The following is a 23,690-nucleotide window of genomic DNA, read 5'->3' on the forward strand; positions in this document are numbered from 1 at the left end:
TGCCACCACACCACACTTTGCTTTAATCAAATCACCGTGAAGTGAGTTTGGTTATCTGCAGGTAAAAAAGCTGGAAGCTGTTGACACTTAGCGCGAACCAAGATATTGAACAATACTTCAAATGAGGGCCTCAGCCTGGGAACAAAAAGTCTTAAGGAAAGCTGGCAGGAGAAAACAAATACAGGATGTGGATGGACAATAGCCATGGTAGAGTCATCAACAGTCATTAGAAGATAACGGCTGCTCTGTTAGTAATGGAGATTTTCAAGAGCATTAGCTTAAGAAAAGCCTCTTAACACCCTGTTTTTGCAAAGAATTCTTCCCACCCCTAGAGTTAACCTAGTAACTTTAGGTCACCGCTGATTCCTTGAATTAAATTCTTTTTAACATATCTTTTCCTCTTCTAATTTCTCAACTTCCTCCTCCTCTCCGTTCTCTCTCCCAAGAGAGAAAAATCCTCCGTTGCGGCGCTAAGTAAGGCTTTAGGGGTTTTTGTTTGTTTGCGGGGAGTACGCTTTTCTGCACTTGTTTGTGTTGTAACTGACCACGCACCCGAAAAGAGTAGTTTACCAACAACGTAATTTTTGTATTTCTGGCTAGATAAATGGCTAGATAGCAGAAAGTCATGATTTAGTAATTCTTTAAACCCAGAATAAGTACGTTGTTGAAAAAACACAACTATCATTCATCTTTCATCCTCCGAATTATGTATAATTAATAACTCTAAGAAGTTTCCAAACATGTTTTGCAGGAATGACCTGTTTTTTTTAAATGTTAAATTCACAGTCCTGCCTGTGAGGCCTCCTAGACTTTTATTCCTTTTTTTCTTATCTGGGGTTACGGACCTCGGGAGAGCAGGGGAGGGTTACAAGGTCAAAGTCCTTTCCTCCTTGGAACTTGCTGCTTGCTGGGAGAGGGTTGCCTGGAAAATAGATGCTTTAGAAAGAAGAGGTTGGGGGGTCAGGATTTTAATTCTGTTAAGCAACAGCTGGTTTGAGTTTCTTTCCACTTCTATCTCCTGCTCCTTTCCTCACAAATCCATGGAGAGAAAAGAATTTGTTCAGAAGGAACCAGCAACATAAAAATACACCTTCTGTTCCTGTGGTGCTTACCTGTGGCATCTTGTTATACATTGGATGTGAAGCACGAGAGGGACAGATAGGCTAGATTCTATACAATTAACTCTATGGGAAAGATAACCAGAGCTTTAGTCTGAAGAACATTTTAAAATACAGGATGCACGCCTGCAAATTTCTTTAAAAATTTTTTTAACTAAAACTTTTAATGGAAATAAGTGTCAGAACGGCCTCTGGGGTACTTGGAGGCTGACTGCCAAGAGGAGAATCATAACTGAAAACATTAAAGCATGCCAAGTGTGTGTTACTTGTTTCTGGACTAGGGACCGCGTCTGTCTCCAAATTAGTTTGCCTTCATTTGTTCAACAAATGTTGACTGAGTGTCTGCTCTTCCCACAATGATGCTGGGGGTTGGGGACACAGCAGTAAGATGTGGGCGTGCTTATATGTGAGCAGGTGTATCAACGTGAACTCGTCCAACTGAGCTTTAACCCACAGTTACACCTCCTATTCTAAACACTTTACACGTGGATTGGGATTTTAATATCAGGTCTGTTCAAATCGTATTATTCTATAATCAACTCATCAATCTGATATTTAAAATGAATATGTAATAATAGTGAAACAGTAAAAAAAAAAAAGTTAAAAGGTTTTAAAAACAGTAAAAAAAAAACACCTCGTGGTCTGATTATTTTTATTTAGGTTGTGAAGTCTCCCATGCTTTTTTCCTACACATACACACACAGAGAGAGAGAGAATAAAACTTGCATCTCTCAAATCAATGGCAAACCAGTAACAGATTTTCTCGTCTGGGCTCCTCCACACGCTGGCCTCAGGCTGTGTTGGTGTGTGGCTCGACAGCAATCAGAGGGCATAATTTCATTGGCAGTTAGCATCAGGTTTAATTTTTCTAGCATGTTAGATTTACCGAAATGTCTGGTTTCAGTTACGCTTCGGCATTGACTGAATCAGCTCGGAGCAGCACGATGTCTTCAGGTACCTGAGGTTTATGGAACACATATGCTAATTGTTTTCAATCACTTTCCTTTCTAAACACAAAAATGTGTTTTCTGAACCTGAATAACAGTAGTCCTTAATGACACTGCTCGTTTCTTATATTGTAAAAGGACCCGAAGTAGGTAAAAATGTCAATTTAACTAGACTGCCACCTACTGATTGCCGTGGTTGGAAAACACTCCAATTAGAGTGTTTGGGCTTTTTTTATTTTTTTAAACAGGCTTGTGTGGATTTTCCCCACTCCAAAAAATGTCGATAAATGTAGATGCTTTTTGAAAATTAACATGTATCATTTTAATTGCATTTTAGGAATGTGACCAAGTTCATATAGATGATGTCTCTTCAGATGACAATGGACAAGACCTAAGGTGAGCCCATGAATGGGAAGTGATGGGCTCCGTGTTATAGCTTAATTGCTCAGCTTATTAAGATGAACTTTCTGTTTGGTTAACTTTGGGCTTTTCTTGCATCTAAATAGCACATATAACTTTGGAACAGATGGCTTTCCTGCTGCGGCAACCAGCGCTAATTTATGCTTGGCAACCGGCGTGCGGGGCGGTGTAGACTGGATGAGAAAGTTGGCCTTCCGTTACAGACGAGTAAAAGAGATCTACAATACCTACAAAAATAATGTCGGAGGCAAGTGACTCTCACCAGTAGGTTACTGGGTTAGTTAAGATAGTCTTGATAAGATGCTCAAAGTACCACACACTTTTACATCACACTTTTTTTGGATAGAATAGCTTTTTTTGAGAGCCGTTTCATCTAACCAGTGATTATTCTGCTGTGACTGAGTGACAGAAGTAACAGACTAGAGCCAGCTGCCCTGGCCAGGCTAGTCTAGTCCTCGCTCCATTCCTTAGAAGTGGTGTGACCTGGAGTAAGTTTCATGACCTCCTGCCTAAAGGACTTAAGACGAATCATAAAGCTCCTGCTACCGGGTAGATGTTTGCATTAGTTTGGATCTTTTGATTGTGGTTCAAAATGGCTTTGGTATGAAAAGGAACATATTGACCTAATGAAAAGTTTAGGTGGTGTTGGTTTCTGGCATGGCTAAATCCAGATGCTCAGATAATGCAGTCAGTAATCTTTGGCCTGTAATTTCCTTTGGAAAATTACCGCCTCCCAAAAGGTGGCAAATGTGCCCACCAGTAGAGCCAGGCTTATATGCTACCAGTTCAGCACCTCCATGGGGTGGAAAGTGTCTTTCCCAATAGATTGAGCAAAAGTTCCAAAACAGCCTTTCACTGGCCAAGCTGAGGACATATGGCTATTCTGGGAGCCAGAGGGTAGGGTCTGCTCTGCTCAATCTTCATGGTTGGAGGAATGGGGGAGAGTAGGCTCCCCAAAAAGAAGAGATGACGTCTATAGCCAGAAGAAGGATGCTAGGAATGCAAAACCAGTAGATGTTCCCTGCGGTGCTAAATAGTTGTCAAATGAATGATAACGTGAAAAATTGCTTAGTATATTATAAAGCTTGAGGGTAGTATTCGAGTAGTTTTAAATGTTTACTGTTTATAAAGTTGACGAGACACGTTAGTGAGGAAGTAGTTCGTGTGCTTTTAAATCCACAGGTCTGCTTGGTCCAGCTAAGAGGGAAGCCTGGTTGCAGCTGAGGGCCGAGATTGAAGCCCTGACAGACTCCTGGTTGACACTGGCCCTGAAAGCTCTCACACTCATTCACTCCCGGTAAGTTCTCCCCAGGTCACTTCATACAAAGTGCCTTTGCCTGAGAACGAGCTGTGCTTGTTCATTTTGGAGATTTATTTTTCAACTGTCTTTTTTTCTTCTTCTTCTTTGTATTCTCACAGGACGAACTGTGTTAATATTTTAGTAACAACTACTCAGCTTATCCCAGCATTGGCGAAAGTCCTGCTGTATGGATTAGGAATTGTATTTCCAATAGAAAATATTTACAGTGCAACTAAAATTGGTAAGCTGCTTTTTAATTAATTAATTAATTTAACAGTCAACCCTTTGCTTTCAGGCTAGTAAAAATGAAAGGCAATAAATAGGCCTACTTTTTTCAGAATGCTAAATGTCAGAAAACTAGAAGAATGATTTAACCAATTTTATTGTCAAAATTGGCGTTAGATATCAAGAGAAATATAAAGCACAATCCACGTAGTTGAACTCAGAAAATTTTACTTTACTGGCTAACATTAAAAGCTATGCATTTTAGCTATAGTCAACTTAGCATCACTTCTAGATTATTCTTATTTTTATTCTCTTAGGCAACGTCAATGAAAATATTTTATAAGTAGTAAAACAAGTAGTTGTATAGAAATATACAAAGTAGAAATGAAATAACTAATAGCAGCTTTAATTAAACAACTCTAATAATAAATTATTATTACTGGAACTATTTTTTTCACCTTATTTTACAACATGTATAAATGATTGAGTTCCCATTTTTGTTATGGGGATCAAAAAAATTAAATTCTTGCAAGAAGGAAATGTAGTTGGGAAAGAAGATTAATGGGAAATTTAGTTAAGATATAAACCAAGACAAAACAAAAGTCGGGATAAAAAGAAGACATGGCTCTTTCCTTAGGGAATTCACTAGCTCTAGCAGGGGAAGCAGACATCAAAATTACTATAATATGACAAAGTAGTATGTAAATAAGCATTTATCAAGTATCTACTAGATGCTCAGAACTGTACTAAACATTTTACATACTCAAGTCAGTCTTTGCAGCCTTTCCATTTTTCAGCTGAGAAAACTAAAGCTCAGAGACTTAAATTGTTCAAGTTAACAGCTAGTAAAGTTAAGGGTTGAAGTAGATCTCTCTGATTCCAAGGTCCAGCAGACTCCGTTCCACACCCTAAGGGGTCCTACCACTAAGTGCCCAAATGTGCACTTCAATGGGAGAGCATTCACTCCCACCCAGGAGGAAGCAGAGGGCACGTGTCAGTGAAGACTAAAGGGAAGATATGACATTTGAGCTGGGTAGAAAAGGGTAAATAAGAGTTTACTAGGCAGATGGCTAGTGAGAACAAAGTGACAGAGGAATTAAAATGTGTTCCCTGCTGAGGGACTTGTGAGTCGTCCTGGGTGACTAATATGCAATGCCCATGGGGAGCTGATGCTGGAAAGGTAGACTTGGGTCTTATCATAAGTGGCCTCGTAGGTTGCCCTAATGAGATGAATGTTATGTGAGTGAGTCCTAGGCAAGGAGGCTGAGTATCCTGGTAGGTGGAAAGAAGGTTGTTTCTGGCTAAAGAAAAAGGTGCAAAACAGAGCCCCTATCTATTTGGCTTGTAATTCTCCTTCAAAGAACTTACTAAGTTATCACTAAAAAATTGCTTGTTCAGTTATTTGTTCATAGTCTCCTTGATAACTGAGTCTGTCCGTCTCACTCATCATGGTGGCTACAGGGCCCAGCACATGGTAGGTACTCAATCAGTGTTGAATGAAATGGGTGAATAAATGGTTGTTTATTCAGAAGAAGGCTGACACAGAGGTTTCTTTTAGGCAACTGGGTCAGCAGTGACACTCTTAGCTGATGGGGAAATCAGGTTTTGATGGCAAAGATAATAAGGGTTTGCTCTTACCAATGTGAGTTTGAAAAACCTATGGGATATTCAGATAGCCCTGTCAAGTTGGAAATAGTTGGAGTTTGAGAATGACTGATGCCTCCTGAGAAGGGCCAAGGAGAGAATACTGGAAAATACTTATAAAATGAAAGGAGTATACCAAATAGAATTCCTAGTAGCCCAGTAGAACTTGAATTTTTATATGTTGTCATATAAAATAGCAATCAGTTTCCACGAACTCAAGTCTTTATTCTATCTGTATCAATAAAGAGGAATCATTGTGTTTTGTAAACAAGGATCCAAGGGAAAGATTTATCAGCACATGAAAGAAAGAACATATTCCAAATGAACGTATATACAGAAGGGATAGCACTTAACTTCCCAGAAGAAAAGAACAATGAGCGTATTACACGTCATGCACATTGAACTTTAATCCCAAATAATTTGAAAATGCGAGGATAATAGGAAATTACAATAACAATCAAGAAAGTATTTTTTAATGGGCATTTTGTTTGCCATATTGGACTTAACTTTGTTTTCAGTATAGAGTAAAAATTCGATTTAAAAACTGTACGGTGGTAGAAACGATCTCAAAACCATCGGTAGAATCACTTTGCCATGATATTTTTAATAAGAAAAGTAGGCATTGAAACTCCTGTAAGTTGCTGCTAGTTCTGCCATCAAATGAGATCTAATATGGAGATCAATGCAGAAAACCACCCAGGAATTTTCCTTGTAGGCCAGGGTTCCCTGCCCCACACGCACAGCAGGAGGTGAGCGGTGAAGGGGGAGCAAAGCATTGCTGGGGTTACCACCTGAACCATCCCCATCTCCCCCGGCCCCGACCCCCCCCCCCCCACACCGGTCCATGGAAAAATTGTCTTCCACGAAACCGGTCCCTAGTGCCAAAAAGGTTGGGGACTTATTTTTAAATAACACTGAGCTTACCTTCCTTTTTTCCATGAAAAGGAAACTTTACAAAACCACATAAACATTTCCCTCTAAGCGGGGAAAGAAAGTTTCATGACATCTGACTGTTTGGTTACATATTTTTTGCAGTGAAAACCATCCTTTGTATTTGTTTCTCAAGGTGATTTAATATTTCACAGGTTAGTGGGCAACTGAAGAAGCATTGAAATGACATCCTTTGAAGAAGGCTGGCCTTATTTCGTTCTGTCAGATGCAAACTAGAGATTTTAGTGCAAAATACAAATATAAAGCAGACATTTGTTTAAGCAAACAAGCAATTTGTTCGTGTGTATATCTGATCCTTATTTGAAAGAGGTACAGGCCCCCGTTCAGCCATTCACATTTGAAAACTATAAACTGTCCCATTGTCCATTAAAATGACCTTATTGGCAGCCCACGACTTGGAACCCCAGTTCCTGCTCCAAGAAGCAACAATGGCCGCATTAACTACAGGGACATGCTGACAGTGTAGCTGCCACGGGAGCCTAAACTAAGTCTTGACATGGGAAAGATAATAGATAGGTACAGGTATCCTGTTACCTTTATCCCACTTTTCCTCTAGGAAAGCGCTTTACTGAACATTAGATGCCTGGGCCAGGCAAGCACGCTCTCTCTTGTAGGGCGCCAAATTACCTGACATTCATTTCAGAAACAGTTTTCCAAGAATATTTCAGGTCAGTGCATTAGGCCTGGGTGGGGGGGAGGGTGTCTTTCATTCAAAGAGCATCCCAACCTGAAAATGAAGGGATAGACCAAGTCCAGTGTTGGATTTCTCTTGCTGTAACAAAACCAGTCCTTCGGTTTTGTTCATCCTTGTCAACAGTCTTTCGATCAGATACTGTATTCAGAGTTTGATAGATCATGAAACATTTTTTAAGTCAAGTTAAAATATATTGCCAGAATGGCATGCTTTCATTTAGTCTCAGCTTGTAGGGGGAAAAGTACTATTTCCAAACAAAACTTTTTCCACCAAATGCTCTAGATCTAGATTCTACTTTTTAATAAATGAGTCTTGGGGGGAAAAGTACTAAAATTGTCCATTCCCAAGGGACAGAACACCACATGGGTCGTTCATTTACAGTTTTTGCTGTATTGTGCTGTTCTGCGTACTCCCCAAATGGCATATAAAAGCACTCTTTTCCTAGTTCGCACAAGTACGATAGAGTTGGATCAGAAGCATGGAAAAAGCATTTTATATAAAAAGTTTAAGCCCTAGAGTGCTGACTTACTCAAACTTTACATTTTTTTATAATTTACTTTTGTTCATTAGGAAAGGAAAGCTGTTTTGAGAGGATAATTCAGAGGTTTGGAAGAAAAGTGGTGTATGTTGTCATAGGAGACGGTGTGGAAGAGGAACAAGGGGCAAAAAAGGTGAGTGTTCCTCCTTGGTGCCTCTTGTGCCCTTTAATTTTTCTAAGTCCTCAAAATCGTCAGAACTGGATCATTTAAACACATGCCATTTCTCTGAAACAGATTATGAATGTGTTCTGAACCATAAGCGCTGACCAAGGGCAGAGTAGAATTAAGTCATTACTGAAGCGATCTTTTTGAAGAGTGGTATTCACAAGCTCGGGGGTCATGGATGGTTGGTCTTCACAGAATGTAGACTTGGGGAACAGAAAAGGAGGCTTAGTTCTGCAGCCATCATCTGGAACAGAGACAGCACACATGCCTGCTCATGCCCCTTTCTGCACCCATGGCAGACATCGCCAGGTGATCAGACGTCCGTTACCTGAGCCTGGATGCAGCCTAAGAACCTTCCAAACATCAGTTCAGAAAGATTCTAGGAGCTAATCAGAGCTGGCTTGCAAAACTATTTTCTGCCCTAGAGTACGGTGCCTTCTTTTGATCACAAGGTCAATGCTTTGCCTCTTTTGGGATGCTCAAAAAGGAGGAAAGGAGCAGGTCCCTTGACTCCCCGTTTGCCCATGAGATTTCTTTTTATTCTTCTGCATCCCTGCAAGTGTGATTCTGTCATTTCCCGTAGCAAAAGCTTTCTCGTGAATGTCCTTCATTGTATTTTAAAAAGGGGGAAGGAGGAAGGAACCACATTCCTTAGCCTGGCACTCAGGGTCTTCACAATCTAGTAACAACGTAGGCACATTGGTCTGCTTACGCTCCTTTGGCCACACCCAGCACCCCCTTCCTGCTGTTGCTGTGCTTGGGATGCTGCTCTTCCCAGTGCCCTACTGTCATCGTCTTACTCATTTTTCAAAATCCAGTTTACATACCACCTTTTCTATTTCCCTTGTTTATAAGAACTCAGTTATAATAGCACCACTTATACTTTAATTGGAGAAGCTCTGGTAAATAACTTGGATTCTTGAGCCAGATACCCTGCGTTTGAATGGCAGCTCTACCATTTACCAGTACTGTGACTTCGAAAAAGTTACTTTACCCTTCTCTTTCCGCATCTATACATGGAGGTTATAGCAGCACCTAGCTCATTGGCTATTTTAAGGATTAGATTTAGTTCAGATATAAAACAGAGCCTGATACATATGAAATATGCAACAAATGGCAGCTATTATTATTAATTATTTGTGCACGTGCCTGTTTCAGCAGTAAAGTGTGAGCTCCTGAGATGTAGGGATCTTATTTTGCTTGATTGCTGTTTGAGACTCTGTCTTCATTTTTTTTTTTTATAGTTCCCTAAATCTTGGCACAGTCATGCACTAATATTTCTTAAATTGAAGAGCATTAACTGAGATTAACCAATAGGATAATTTTTTTCTTCTCTTCCCCGTACACTCACTCATAGAAGTCACTTTTCCATAAAGGAGGCAAGCTCTTCTGGAATATTCCAGTGTACTCCAGAAATGGCACCAGCCCATAGATGCAGCATTAAGCATGGCACGTGGCCAGCCTCCTTATAGAGTCCAAGAATACTTAATTCACCTTCAGTGCCTCTGAATTCCAGTAAAAGCATAGAAGCTGACCCTAATTCTGTAAATAATAGATTTCACTTACACCCATAGATACACAATGTGCCCATGATTACAGTCTCCCCACGTGTGATCAGTGCTGGTAGAAACCCGCACACACTTTTTTAAAGCTTGATTCTAAGCAGTATCTGCCATCTAAGCACTAATTCTGCATTCCAGCTTCACCAGTGGCCAATCACCATTGTCATTAGGTACATCTGTTAGCCCTTTGGGCTGTCTCCATAAAAAGAAATCTTTCCCAGACTAAATAGAGTACCCAAAGCTCAACCCTGGAGAGTTAAAGAGAATATTTGGTGCGAATCCAGACTCAAATCTTTTTCCTGAGGAAGCCTTTGGAATCCCCTGCCATTTCCAGACAGGACCTCCTAGTGGCTATGGGAACATGGAATAGATTTGCACCTCTGAGCATCACAGAATTGAAGAGCAGCATTTCATGCCAGGATGGCCCAGGGCCAAGGTGTGAATCTGCCCTCCAAGCTGGTCCTTCTCCACCTAGTACTCACCAAAAAATTTTAATTTCAAGAGAAGGTTGCCAAAATGTGGCTTTCTAGCTTGTGGTAGACAGAAGAATGTTTCTGAAAGTGATGACCTAAAATTCAAAGAACACAAGAAGTGTGTTTCTTAGATATTTGTGTGGTGAACACAAGATGGGAAAAGTAAAGGAATTCGTGATTTGATGTTAGAATTGAAAGTAGTAACAGTACTAAGAGTATTTGCTCTCTTTGAAGAACAGTTAAAATTGTTTCCACTGTTTATCTTTGGACATGTTATTCTTTCTATTCAGGACAAACACACACACCTATACCGAAAAGAATTAGGCAGCTGCCTATGACGACCATCCTCTTTAAATTTTTTTGACTGCAAATGAATACTTGTAGCTTCAACTTTCTGTTCTGATTTCATGGGATAAGTGTATGTAATCAGTCCAGTACTCTCTGTTACAAAGGAACTCTTTGCACCTTGAGAGCTACCAGCATGGGAACTCTAATGAAACTGTAACCAGGAGTTGTAAGAACTTTAATGTGTGTTTGTAAAGTGTACAGATTTTTCAGAAATAGTCAGATTCCTAATAATTGTGCATATGATTCAGATGTCATAGATCTATCATCCTGAGTGACAAATTGACCATTCCTTTCTTACAGTCTGTCTAGCCTTTCTAGGTTAACTAGTATTTAAACAGCAGTACTTAGTGCATGAGTTAAGAGACAAGGATCTAATAGTTCACAGTAAATAATGAGTATATTTAATGTGTGGGGTTCTACATAGAAATAGAGAATATTTAATATTTAACTTAAGGGAAATATTTAATTTAGGGGAAGACTATAATTTAGCAATATCTCATTTTAAAAACTCTAAAAATTCAAGCTAAAGAAATAGAGAGATGGTTATCCTTACTATCAGTTATAAAGCCCTTATTATGTCCCAGAACCTCTTTCAGGCACTTCCTATCCATTATCTCATTAAATCCTCACAACAATTCTATGAGGCAGGAGCCCTTAGACCTCTTTTATAGATGAGGAAACTGCGGCACAGGAAGGTGAATACTTTGGCCAAGCTCACACAGCTAGAAAGTCACCAAACTAGGATTTGAAGCCAATTATATCTGTGAGATTCAGTACAAAGTTCCTTCAAATTACAGACTTTACTTACATATCTTAAATATGATTTGATTTACAAAAAAAGAATTTTAATGCTTTTTTTTAATTGTTAGAATATAGTGTGCAATGTTTGTTTCTTTCCTTTTGGGAGGTAGATAGAACTATGTGAAGTGTTCTCTTTCTCCCATTTTGACACTCATGATTAAAATTTTAAAAATAAATCGTTAATTCTAGTGTATAATTTGGTTCACAAGCATTTCAGATTACTAAATAAAACTAACAGTGAACCAGTGAAGTTCTGCAAGTTTGGGCACTAAAATGTTTTGCAAAATCAAAACATTTTGCATTTCTTCTAAATCAATTTTAACCATTTAGCTACCTCTCTTCATTTCCTGTGTCCTTTTAAAAATCTAGTACAACACCCTCCTCTCTTCCCTGTAGAGATAGATGTCTTTCATCTCCCTAAATTCTGTTCTTTTGCTAGAGGAAGTTATTTTTTTAAGCCCAGAAATGAAAACTAGTAAGTATTCTGCCAGTTACCTGTTTTGTTATGGTCAATTGAAGTCTGCTCTGTCACCTTTGTTCTCTTTACCAATACAGTCCCAGGAGTTTCATCAGTAATTTTATCTAATTCTATAATCCATATCATTAAAAAAAAAAAACCAAAGAGAAAAGGTTAGAAATACCTTTGTTTTTTAAAAAACGATGTTATTCTAAAAAGATCTCTTTTTTCAAAATTTTTATGGGAGTATAGTTGATTTACAATGTTGTGTTAGTTTCAGGTGTACAGAAAGTGAATCTGTTATATACATATATCCACTCTTTTTTACATTCTTTTCCCATATAGGCCATTACATAATATCGAGTGAAGTTCCCTGTGCTATACAGTAGGTCCTTACTTAGTTATTATCTATCTTATATATAGTAGTGTGTTTATGTCAATCCCAATCTTCCAATTTATCCCTCCCCCCCACTTACCCCCTGATAACCATAAGTTTGTTTTCTATATCTGTAACTCTATTTGTTTTGTAGATAAGTTCATTTGTACCCTTTTTCTAGAATCAACATATAAGCAATATATGATACTTGTCTTTCTCTGTCTGACTTCACTCAGTGTGACAATCTCTAGGTCCATCCATTGTTGCTGCAAATGGCATTATTTTGTTCTTTTTTATGGCTAATATTCCATTGTATATATGTACCACATCTTTTTCTGTTCCTCCATGAATGGACATTTAGGTTGCTTCCATATCCTGGCTATTGTAAATAGTGCTGCTGTGAACGTTGGGGTGCATGTATGTTTTCAAATTACAGTTTTCTCTGGATATATTCCCAGAAGTGGGATTGCTGGATCATATGGTAGTTCTATTTTTAGTTTTTTAAGGAACCTCCATATTGTTCTCCATAGTGTCTGCACCAGTATACATTCCCACCAACAGTGCAAGAGGGTTCCCTTTTGTCCACACCCTCTCCAGCATTTATTATTTATAGATTTTTTTGATGGTGGCCATTCCCACAGGTGTGAGGTGATACCTCATTGTAGTTTTGATTTGCATTTCTCTAATAATTAGTGATGTTGAGCATCTTTTCATGTTTGTTGGCCATTTGTATGTCATCTTTGGAGAAATGTCTATTTAGGTCTTCCACCCATTTTTTCATTGGGTTGTTTGTTTTTTGGATATTGAGCTGCATGAGCTATTTGTATATTTTGGAGATTAATGCCCTGTCAGTTGCTTTGTTTGCAAATATTTTCTCCCATTCTGAGGGTTGTGTTTTCATCTTGTTTATGGTTTCTTTTGCTGTGCAAAAGCTTCTAAGTTTAATTAGGTCCCATTTGTTTATTTTTGTTTTTATTTCCATTTCTCTAGGAGGTGGGTCGGAAAAGATCTTGCTGCGATTTATGTCCAGGAGTGTTCTGCCTATGTTTTCCTCTAAGAGTTTTATAGTGTCCAGTCTTCCATTTAGGTCTTTAATCCATTCTGAGTTATTTTTTTGTGTGGTGTTAGGGAGTGTTCTAACTTCATTCTTTTACATGTAGCTGTCCAGTTTTCCCAGCACCCCTTATTGAAGAGACTGTCTGCTCCATTGTATATTCTTGCCTCCTTTGTCACAGATTAGGGGACCATAGTTGTGTGGGTTTATCTCTGGGCTTTCTATCTTGTTCCATTGATCTGTGTTTCTCTTTTTGTGCCAGTACCATACTGTCTTGATTATAATAGCTTTGTAGTATAGTCTGAAGTCAGGGAGCCTGATTCCTGCAGCTCCGTTTTTCTTTCTAAAGATTGCTTTGGCTATTCGGGGTCTTCTGTGTTTCCATACAAATTGTAAAAATTGTTGTTCTAATTCTGTGAAAAATACCATTGGTAATTTGATAGGGATTGCATTGAATCTGTAGATTGCTTTGGGCAGTATAGTCATTTTCACAATGTTGATTTTTCCAATCTAAGAACATGGTATATCTCTCCATCTGTTTGTGTCATCTTTGATTGCTTTCATCAGTATCTTACAGTTTTCTGAGTACAGGTCTTTTGCCTCCTTATGTAGGTTTATTCCTATGTATTTTATTCTTTTTGATGTAATGGTAAATGGGATTGTTGCCTTGATTTCTCTTTCTGACCTTTCATTGTTAGAGTATAGGAATGCAAGAGATTTCTGTGTATTAATTTTGTATCCTGCAACTTTACCAAATTCATCAATGAGCTCTAGTAGTTTTCTGGTAGCATCTTTAGGGTTTTCTATGTATAGTATCATGTCATCTGCAAACAGTGACAGTTTTACTTTTTCTTTTCCAATTTGCATTCCTTTTATTTCTTTTTCTTCTGTGATTGCTGTGGCTAGGACTTCCAAGACTGTGTTGAATAATAGTGGTGAGACTAGACATCCTTGTCTTGTTCCTGATCTTAGAGGAAATGCTTTCCCTTTTTCACCCTAGAAGAAATGGACAAATTCTAAAAAGATCTCTTGTAAGAGTCTTCTCTGAGCACCTCTTTGTTCCTAGAAAGACCATTCAGAGAAGCCATCTCACTACTGGTGGATATCTTTCTTTGATGTATGTCTTTGTTGTCAAAATCTGCCATGCTTATTTATTTTTTTTACCATAAAATTTTTTGTTTCCCTAATACAACATTCCTCAAGTGAAAATAATTAGGCCTATGTATGATTTAAAACAAAATCAAAATGTAAATAATAGTCTTCTGCACACTGACAGCAGTTTTGGTTTCTAGAGTAAAAACAGCCTCGTTTTATAACTCTGACTTTATTTACTTTTCAGAGAACTACTTAAAATGAATCTCTTGTGAATAACATGGAGGGAATGGGGGATGGCAAGCACCATTATTCCGCATAATGACAAACGCTTCATCAAAAAATGTCCATTTTTCAATGTGCATTCCAAAACTTGCTGAAAACCAAGATGAAGCTGAGAATCTGCTTAATAATGCTTGATTGTGAGTTTATTTAGGAGAAAAATAAGGGCTTCTTTTGTTTAAAAAAAAAAAGACATTTTTAATGCAAGTTTTTGCTTTTAGTTTTCTTTAAGTGAGACATAGGGATTACTGAGTACAGAATTTTATTATTCTAAAGCCATTACATTCGTTTAACTTAATGAGCACATACTGTATGCCAGGTCTTAAACTGGATTTCATCTTTATTCTTTAAGAGCTCACTCCTGTCCAGAGGGGACGCAGATATACAAATAGTCAAAGAGCAAAGCTGTGCAGTAAGCTTCATGAGTTCTCAGAATCTCTATTTACAATTTGAGAAGTATTTGTACCTCCATATGCAAATCTTCTAGAGATAATATATGCATAGGAAAGCACAGATCTGTTCTTTATTTTTTATACAAATGGTAACTATACACTTTTTTTTCCGTACCTGCTTTTTTCACTTAATATATATCCTGGTAGTTATTCCATATCAGTATATGGAGCTCTGCATCTCTAATTCTTATAAATGGCCACATCACAATTCCATTACCTTGATATGTTGTAATTTAACGAGTCCCCTGGGGCTTAACATTTCAGTGGTTTCCAGTGTTTATTATTACAAACAGTTCTGCAGTGAGTGGTCTTTACATGGTTCATGCGTGGGCAAGTATATCTGTGGGATTAATTCCTAGAAGTGCAATACCTGGGGCAAAGGTTATGTGCTTTTATGGTTTTGAAACATTTTCTTAATACATTTTTAATAATTCAGCAATATTCAAATTACATGTGTCCACACACCCAGCTTTTTATATTACTGATCTTATGTATACCCAGAAGGGATAAATGCAAAATACCAGACAAGGAGGAAAGTTGGCAGAAGGGGATTTGGAAAGCTGCACACGTGGGCAAGAGGAACAAAGGATGTGTCATTATTTTACCATTAGGGAATATTTTGGTTCTAATGACCCCAAAACGTGTGCTACTTCCCAAGATTTAGGTCTTGGTGCCCACTTCTCTCAATATATGCTAATCTTGATAAACTAATCATATACACATCAGTTTAGGCTATCACTATTGTTAAGATTTGTGGTTTAGCAGTGTTTTAGTCCCATGGCTCTAGTTACCTGATGGACTCTCTCCATGTAGGTATCCCATTTCATCCACCTGCATATCAGCAGATGAATTCTACTGTCCCAAACAGTTCGCCCACTCAGATTTGCTTTGGTGTTCTCTACCTCCAGCCCATCACCCATTAGCAAGAACTCTCTCTTTACAGTGTGTCTCCCATCCGTTGCACCCACTCCATTTCCACTGTTCCTTTGCCTAGTTTCTCTGCTACCAGCCAGCCACACCTCCAATCCATCCTTCCTTTAGTGCCTCATTAAATTGCTTAACATACTTCTACCTGGAAAAAATATCTCCTTTCTTATTAGTGTTTGTTATGAACACACCATTCCAGCACCATCTCCTCCACACTAAATACTCTGTGCATCCCACCTTTGTCACATACCATCTCCTGACTGGGAGTCCCATCCCTCTCCATCTACCTAACCAAATTTGCCCATTTCTCAAATTCAATACAGGCCCGATTTACCCTCTCCAGCTTACAGCTGAGCTCTCTCTTCTCTCTGAATTTATCATTTTGATTCTTTGTTTTCTTGAGATATAATTGACATTCAGCACTGTATAAGTTTAAGATGTACAGCCTAATGACTTGACTTACATATACTGTGAAACATATACTGTGAAATAATTACCACAGTAAGTTTCATTGACATCCATCATCTCCTATAGATACAAAAAAAATTTTTTTCTTGTGATGAGAACTCTTAGGATCTACTACTCTTAGCTTTCACATATATCATACAGCAGTGTTAACTATAGTCATCATGTTGTATGTTACAGCCCCAGTACTTTTTTATCTTATAACTGGAAATGTGTATCTTTTGGCCACCTTCATCCAATTTCCCCTCCCCCACCCTTTGCCTCTGGTAACCACAAATCTAATCTCCTTTTCCATGACTTCTGGTTTTTTTGGTTTTTTTTAGATTCCACACATAAGTGAGATCATACAATATTTGCCTTTGTGTGACTTATTTCACTTAGCATAATGCCCTCAGTGTCCATCCATGTTGTCCCAAATGGCAGGATTTCCTTCTTTTTATGGCTGAATAATATTCAATTGTGTATAATTCACAATGCCTTTATCCATTCATCTGTCAGTGGACACTTTGGTTGCTTCCATGTCTTGGCTATTGTAAATAGTGCTGCTATGAGCATGAGGGTGCAGATATCTCTTTGACATAGTGTTTTCATTTCCTTTGGGCATGTATATACCCAGAAGTGGGACTGTCTAATCATGGGGTAGTTCTGTTTTCAGTTTTTTCAGGAACTGCCATACTCTTTTCCATAGGGGTTGTACCAGTTTACATTCTGACCAACAGTGCGTAAGGGTTCCCTTTTCCCTACATCCTCATCAGCATTTGTTACCTCTTACCTTTTTGATGAAGGCCATTCTAACAGGCGTGAGCTGGTATCTCACTGTGGTTTTGATTTGCATTTCCCTGAGAAGTGATGGTGAGCACCTCTTCATGTACCTGTTGATCATCTGTATATCTTCTTTACAAAAATGTCTATTCAGGTCCTCTGTCCAATTTTTAAATTGGATTATTTATTTTGCTATTGAGTTGTATGATATTAACCCCTCATCAGATATATGGCTTACAAACATTTTTTTCTCACTCCATAGGTTGTTTTTTCATTTTGTCAATTGTATCTTTTGCTGTGCAAAAGCTTTTTAGTTTGATATAGTCCACATGTTTATTTTTTATTTTGTTGCTTGTGCTTTAGGTGTCATATCCAAAAAATAATTGCCAAGGCTGATGTCAAGGAGCCAAACATTTTTTTCAGTGTTTTCTTATAGGAGTTTTATGGTTTCTGGTCTTACATTTAAGTCTTTAGTCCTTTTCAAGTTAACTGTTGCATTCTTATACATGTGAATAGCCAGTATTCCCAGCAACATTTATTGAAGAGACTGTCTTTTCTCCATTGAGTATTCTTGGCTCCCTTGTAAAATATTAGTTTAGCATATATACATGGGTTTATTTCTGGGCTCTTGATTCTGTTCCATTTTCCATGTGTCTGTTTTCATGCCCGTACCATACTGTTTTGATTACCATACCTTTATAATATAGCTTGAAATCAGGAAGTGTGATACCTCCCACTTTGTTCTTTCTCAGGATTGCTTTGGCAATTTGGGGTCTTTTAGTTCCGTATACATTTTAGGATTGTTTTTTCTACTTCTGTAAAAAAAACACTGTTGGAATTTTGATAGAGATCACATTGAATCTGTAGATGGCATTTTAACAATATTAATTCTTCTAATCCATGAACATGAGATACCTTTCCATTTATTATTTGTGTCTTCTTCAATTTCTTTCATCCATGTCTTATAATTTTCAGTGTAGAAATCCTTCACCTTTTTATTGTTTTTGATGCTTATTGTAAATGGAATCACTTTCTTTATTATCAGATCATTTGTTCTTAGTGTATAAAAATGCTGATTTTTGTATCCTGCAACTTTACTGAATTCATTGATTAGACCTAACAGTTTTTTTCTTGGAATCTTTAGGATTTTCTATATATAAAATCATGTCATCTGCAAATAGTTTTACTTCTCCCTTTCCAATTCTGATGCTTTTACTTATTTTTCTTACCTCATTGCTCTGGCAAGGTCAATTTGATTCTTAGTCCCACACTGCCTTACACTGTAATGAAATAGTTTCAGCAGATATGTCTTGCCTGCCGGTTCTTGGCAGTAGGATCCTATGATATGTATGTATATTACTTTACAAATCTGCTGTAGCTACAGAGCTGTACAAGTAATAGAATATTTTAATGAAAAAGTTTATAGACTTTATTAAACCTAGAAGCAACCCTGAGTCATTTCCCCTAAACCCTTATTTTACAAATAAACAAACTGGGGCTCCAGGGAGATTAGTAACATGACTGAATCATGACAAAAGTCAGGGTTGAGAGTATAACCTAGGTCTCCTCATTCTAGAACCTTCTTTTCTTTTCCTCTTTGTCTTCATATAAGAAATATTTGTTCCACACTAAGCATTGATTCAGGAAAAAAAATTGTTTACTTTGTACCCAGTTGCCCTGGGAAGCTCTTGTAGATCCATAAAAGCGTCACATCAGTATGTGCTTAGTTAGGGAAAATGTTATTTTGCAATATTAGTTCTAATTATTTGTTAACACATGTTTGAGTCCCCTGTTCTCTCTGCTAGACTCAGTCTTCTTAGAATGAGTCACTATTAAATGTTAATCATAACTATCATTATTTTTAATAAACTCTTTAACAGGGCTAACCAGGTCCTGCACCACTTGGCTCCTACAGCCAGTAATGTCACAGCCATGTCTTTCTCTCACACAGCCAGTATTCTAACAATGAACTTCTCCTGTATCCTCTGCCCCAGCCCCCTTCACACGCACAGAGACATTACAGTGCTCTTCTGAATGATCAGCCTTTCAGAACTAGCTCAACTATTACCTCCACTTACCAGTGTCTCTCCCAGTTCCCCAGGCAAAGGGAATTACCCACTCCTCCTCCTTTTAGGTGAACATTCATGATTGTTGTTCATTTCTGCTACTCACCCACAGACTGTGAGAGGGTGGGCCGGGGATGTCTTCTACACCGTGCCTGTGAACATGAAAAATCACTAATGAATGAATGCAAAATAGTACAGTCTACTTTTATGATCTAAAATTGCCAAGTGGAACATCCTAAATTTTTGAAAAGAAATCTCTAGTACTTGGTTCTGGACAGTTATTGAAGGATAACAAAAATAGAGATACTCCAAAATAGTATAGAATCCAGAAAGGTCTACATATGATATTGAACTGTGGTATATGTCTTTAGCAGATTACTTGAAACAAAGACATTGTTAATAAGTAACAATAGTTTGCATCCCCAGAATAACAGCTATGTGATCTGCACCAGAATAGTTAGTAGCTCCTATTGTCACTTACAGATAGTCCCCCCAAAAAACTCCTCAGTTCTAAATTCTGTTTGCTTTCATGCCATATTCTCCTAATAGTGTGAATTGTTTAAAAATTCCCTAGACCTATAATTGCAAATTATACTCAGGCCTTCACGTTATTTTTTGTGTAGAAAAAAACCGAAATGTTTTCTGTGGGCTTAATAGAATTTTGTTCTCTGAAGTGTGATGATTATCTTTCTCTTATCAAGAAAAAGATTTTGCTGATACATAAATACTTAGTACAGTGCTTTTTGAACCGTAAAGTTTATAATCATGTTTTTATCCCTCATGGACGATGTAACCTCTTTTTTTTTTTTTTTTGGCCTGCTTTTCTTGTCTCTGGTTAATTCAGGTGTTCCACAAACATTCCCATCATTTAAGCTAGATTTCTAGATGTTTTAAACTACCACCAAAAAATCCAAAAAACTATCTTAGATGTTCATTTAAAATTTCCCATATGGTAAAGCTGTTTCAGGGTCAATGCAAAAAACGAAAAAAAAAAAAAAGTTGCTTCTTACAGGAGTAAAATTAAGTTTTGCAAAATGTAAAATACTACCAACTAAGGAAAACCGCTTAAACTTGCAGCATGAAAAATGCACTGGATCCAGATTTTGAAAGGCAAATGTTTGACAAGGTTTTGTTCATAGCTACTGGATTTTATTTGAAGCTTGAAATCGGCATTCAAGTCGCAGTGTAGGTCTGCTTAAGAAATACCCATCACCTTCTTAAAAGAAACAGACTCCTGAATTACATTTTTAAATGCAGTCCAGTATTCTTAGGGGAGGATTAAGTTTGAATTTGTGTTTTAAACAGATGTGATGTTGAGACCTTAACTGGCAGTTTTCACGGTACTGAATAAAGGGGGGTGGGCAGCATGGTGGATTGCCAAAGCAGCCTTTCAAGGCCTGTACTGGAAATGTTCTCTGTCCTCACCACATTGTCTGCCCCTTTGCAGCACGCCATGCCCTTCTGGAGGGTTTCCAGTCACTCGGACCTCATGGCCCTACATCATGCCTTGGAACTGGAGTACCTGTAACAGCCCCCTAGCACTTTGAAACCACACAACCGCCCTGTGACCAGGGACACATCTAGCAGGCTGAGTCCCGAGTCAGCGCCAGACTCCAAACTAGCGATTTCAACGTTTTGATGCCCAGCTGCTGTGGGTCCTCGCCTCTGCCCTTGTGGTAAATGAAGGACCACATCCCTTTCTTCAGAACAGCTGTTGACTCTAGTACTGTGAATCCAATGCAAATAAGCCATGAGAATGTTCTAGCACAGTGTAACGTGTCTTGGCCACATTAACTACATGGTTCGAACCTGTGAAGAAAGGACCTGCAGACGCTTTACGTTTTTAGCATCTTCAGTGTGACCTAAACAGCTTCTCCAATACAGCAAACTTGATTGCACAACAAAGACTGAAATGGGTTTCCTGATTACCAGTGGGGGGATTTTCTTGTAAAGGTTTACTTTTATGGTGTCTCATACCCAGGGTCATCTGTACATCTCTACTTATTTATGAACAGACTTTTAAAAAAAAAACAAACACAGCTTTATCGAGGTATAATTCAGGAACCACACAGTTCATGCGAACAGACTTTTTTGACATCAGATAACTGAAGAGACAGTAGCATGATGAGAGAGAAGCGACTGAAGGCTTTGGCCTCACGACACAGCAAGTACTTTGAATTTTAGCACATTGCAAAGTAGTTTAAAATATGTCTAATTTAAACGTATAATATGTACATCACTGAGACAATCATGTACAGAAAGAATTTTGGGTGTAAATTTGTAATAATGGATGATTCTTTTACATATTGTTTAGGAAAATGATATTGAAAGGTAGCAATGCCTTGATAGTGAAGTATGAGGCAGGATATGCACAGACGTGCAGTGCCTTCTTGAAGTACTGGGTATAAATATGTAGATAATGGATTTTTTTTTAAGATCATGTTGTCAAGACCAAAAGCATGGATGTCAAGTGTCAATAAGATTTTGTTTTCCAATTTTTTTCCCCATCAGTTCTTTTTTTATGCTGTTAGGAGGGCCTTGGTCAAAGAACACAGCAGTGTCTGTCTTAAATAATTTTGGGGAAAAAAAGCCCTCTTAAAACCTCACTTTTTCGTTTTCAACACTAATGTAGTATATGTAACTACCTGGAAAAAGATTATTCAAACGCTCCTTCCCACAGAAAGAATGTATTTGATGGATATATTTTATTAATGAAATGGTTCATGAATTGGACACTAGCAAAGTTTTCATGTGCTCAGATGATATTTTCTCGTTTAAGGAAGGACATTACCACATATCTGGAAATCAGCAAAACTTTGTATTACTTCCTACATTCGTGTTCCTTCTGTTTTCCTCCACACTCATCTCCCACCTCCCACCCCACCCTCCCAGGAAAGTTCATTGCCAGCAGGGGACACAGCCCAGTCATCACCAAGAAAATAATGCTACTCTTCACCCCCATTCTGTATTATATGACAAGCATAAACCTGGGAAATAAAATTTGTCACCTTTGTAATACCCTAATAAAGTTTCTCCAAAAGTGATCGATCAGTTTATCTAGACACTAGTTTCTCTCATCTAAAGCCTTCCATTGTCATGAAATTACTTTTTGGATGAATTTTCTTTAATAGTATATTGGGGGGGGGGGGGGGGAAATAACACCAGCTTTGACCCAAAGTAGCTAAAGAAAGAGCTACTCTATCCTTTTCTGAAGTTTCATGTTGCTGCTAGAATTAGTCAGTTGTGAATTTCTCAAAATTGTTTAATCATTGAATTTTGTTTTTCCTCTTTTGCTTGAAGCAAACAGAAGTCGACAATTTTTCAGCCTTTCCATTTTACATTTTTGTACTCTGCAGACTGAAAAGACAAAGTTTAATCTTACCCTTACTGTATAAAGGTGTGTTGTGTCCACAACTGTGTACAGAATTTTTCTTCATTCAATTTGTGTTTAAATTAATAAAACTGATTTGTGAAGTACTGTAAGCTCCTTGACTTGTCAGTATTTTCTTCATCTCTTGGTTCTAAGAAACAGCAGGATCTTGGTTGCATTAGAAAGCTCATAGTCCGACAAAAGGAAGTTGTACAGAGCAACTGCAGTAATGGCTTTATCAGTCCTTGAGAGGACTGGGCTAGAAAAATTACAGCTGTTTCTTTGATCACTGTAAGAACAGATGAATGGAAAAGCTCTTTACTTCCTCCGAAACTATATAAACTAGACCTTCGCTCAGACTTATCTGCTGTAGAACAGAATTCAGCATCAAGTGTCTTGGATGCCAGAGCTTAGCTTTAGCCACTTAAATACCCAAGGGACAGCAACAGAAACGAGCTTCATCTATAAAGAATGCCCGCAACATACACCGCTAAGATTTGGCCAGATTCATCACTGACAAAGAGCTATAAAACAGCACAACTTGCTTCCTCCTGGGATTTAATCTTAGAAACACAACATTCATGCATACAAACACGTGACCATCAAACATGCAGTGGTCTGACTCATTTATCAGGCCCAGGATGTTCGTTTTTCACGTGCACACGCTAATGAAGTGTCTGCGCATGCTCAGAAACCCGAGAGTGAAAAGTTTGGGGACTGTCTGTAAAGAGAGGCAGGGGTGGGGAGCAGAGGGACTTCTAGGTCTCAGATGAAGAAAGTATGGAAAACAGGCAAAATGGGGAGCATACACTCACAAGATGGATTTTCTAAAGCGCCACTTCTAACATGACCCCCCTCTGGCCAAAATGCTTAAAGGGCTCCCCCTTCGACCATAGATTTGAGCCCAGATTTCTCTACCTGCCATTCTAGAGTTTCCAAGTACAGCCTCTACTTTCTTCCCAGTGTTGTCTCTCGTTACTCTTAGGAACAAACCTTCAGTACATATTAACTGGGCTCTTTAATGGGCCAAACCGCCCGTAAGCATCCCCGCCAAATCTCTGCTCAGAGCTCTCCCATGGCCATCAATCCTCCACCTTTAATCCACCCAAACCGCGTCCAGCTCCAGAGCCTTCACCTCTGTAGAACCTTCTTTCCCACCGTGGCACACAGTTTGAGCTTCTCTCACCCAGTGTCCATGGT

General features: G+C 38.3%; 1 protein-coding gene across 12 annotated transcripts in view; it reads left to right on the forward strand.

Annotated features, from left to right (window-relative positions):
* Positions 1-22,603, forward strand: part of EYA1 (EYA transcriptional coactivator and phosphatase 1) — a 326,842-nt gene extending 304,239 nt beyond the window's left edge. For 8 of the 12 annotated variants that reach the window (XM_057532328.1, XM_057532330.1, XM_057532323.1 and 5 more), the window contains 6 exons: positions 2,403-2,461; positions 2,572-2,732; positions 3,668-3,782; positions 3,905-4,026; positions 7,870-7,969; positions 20,566-22,603. In XM_057532328.1, coding sequence (XP_057388311.1) covers positions 2,403-2,461; positions 2,572-2,732; positions 3,668-3,782; positions 3,905-4,026; positions 7,870-7,969; positions 20,566-20,659 — 651 coding nt within the window. In that variant the 3' untranslated portion in view covers positions 20,660-22,603. Of the gene's footprint in view, positions 1-2,402; positions 2,462-2,571; positions 2,733-3,667; positions 3,783-3,904; positions 4,027-7,869; positions 7,971-20,565 lie in introns of all 12 variants that reach the window. The other 4 variants (XM_057532324.1, XM_057532326.1, XM_057532325.1 and 1 more) reach the window with 1 other exon arrangement.
* Positions 22,604-23,690: the final 1,087 nt, after the last annotated feature.

Source organism: Balaenoptera acutorostrata, chromosome 17, assembly GCF_949987535.1.
Source record: "Balaenoptera acutorostrata chromosome 17, mBalAcu1.1, whole genome shotgun sequence".
NCBI lineage: Eukaryota > Metazoa > Chordata > Mammalia > Artiodactyla > Balaenopteridae > Balaenoptera > Balaenoptera acutorostrata.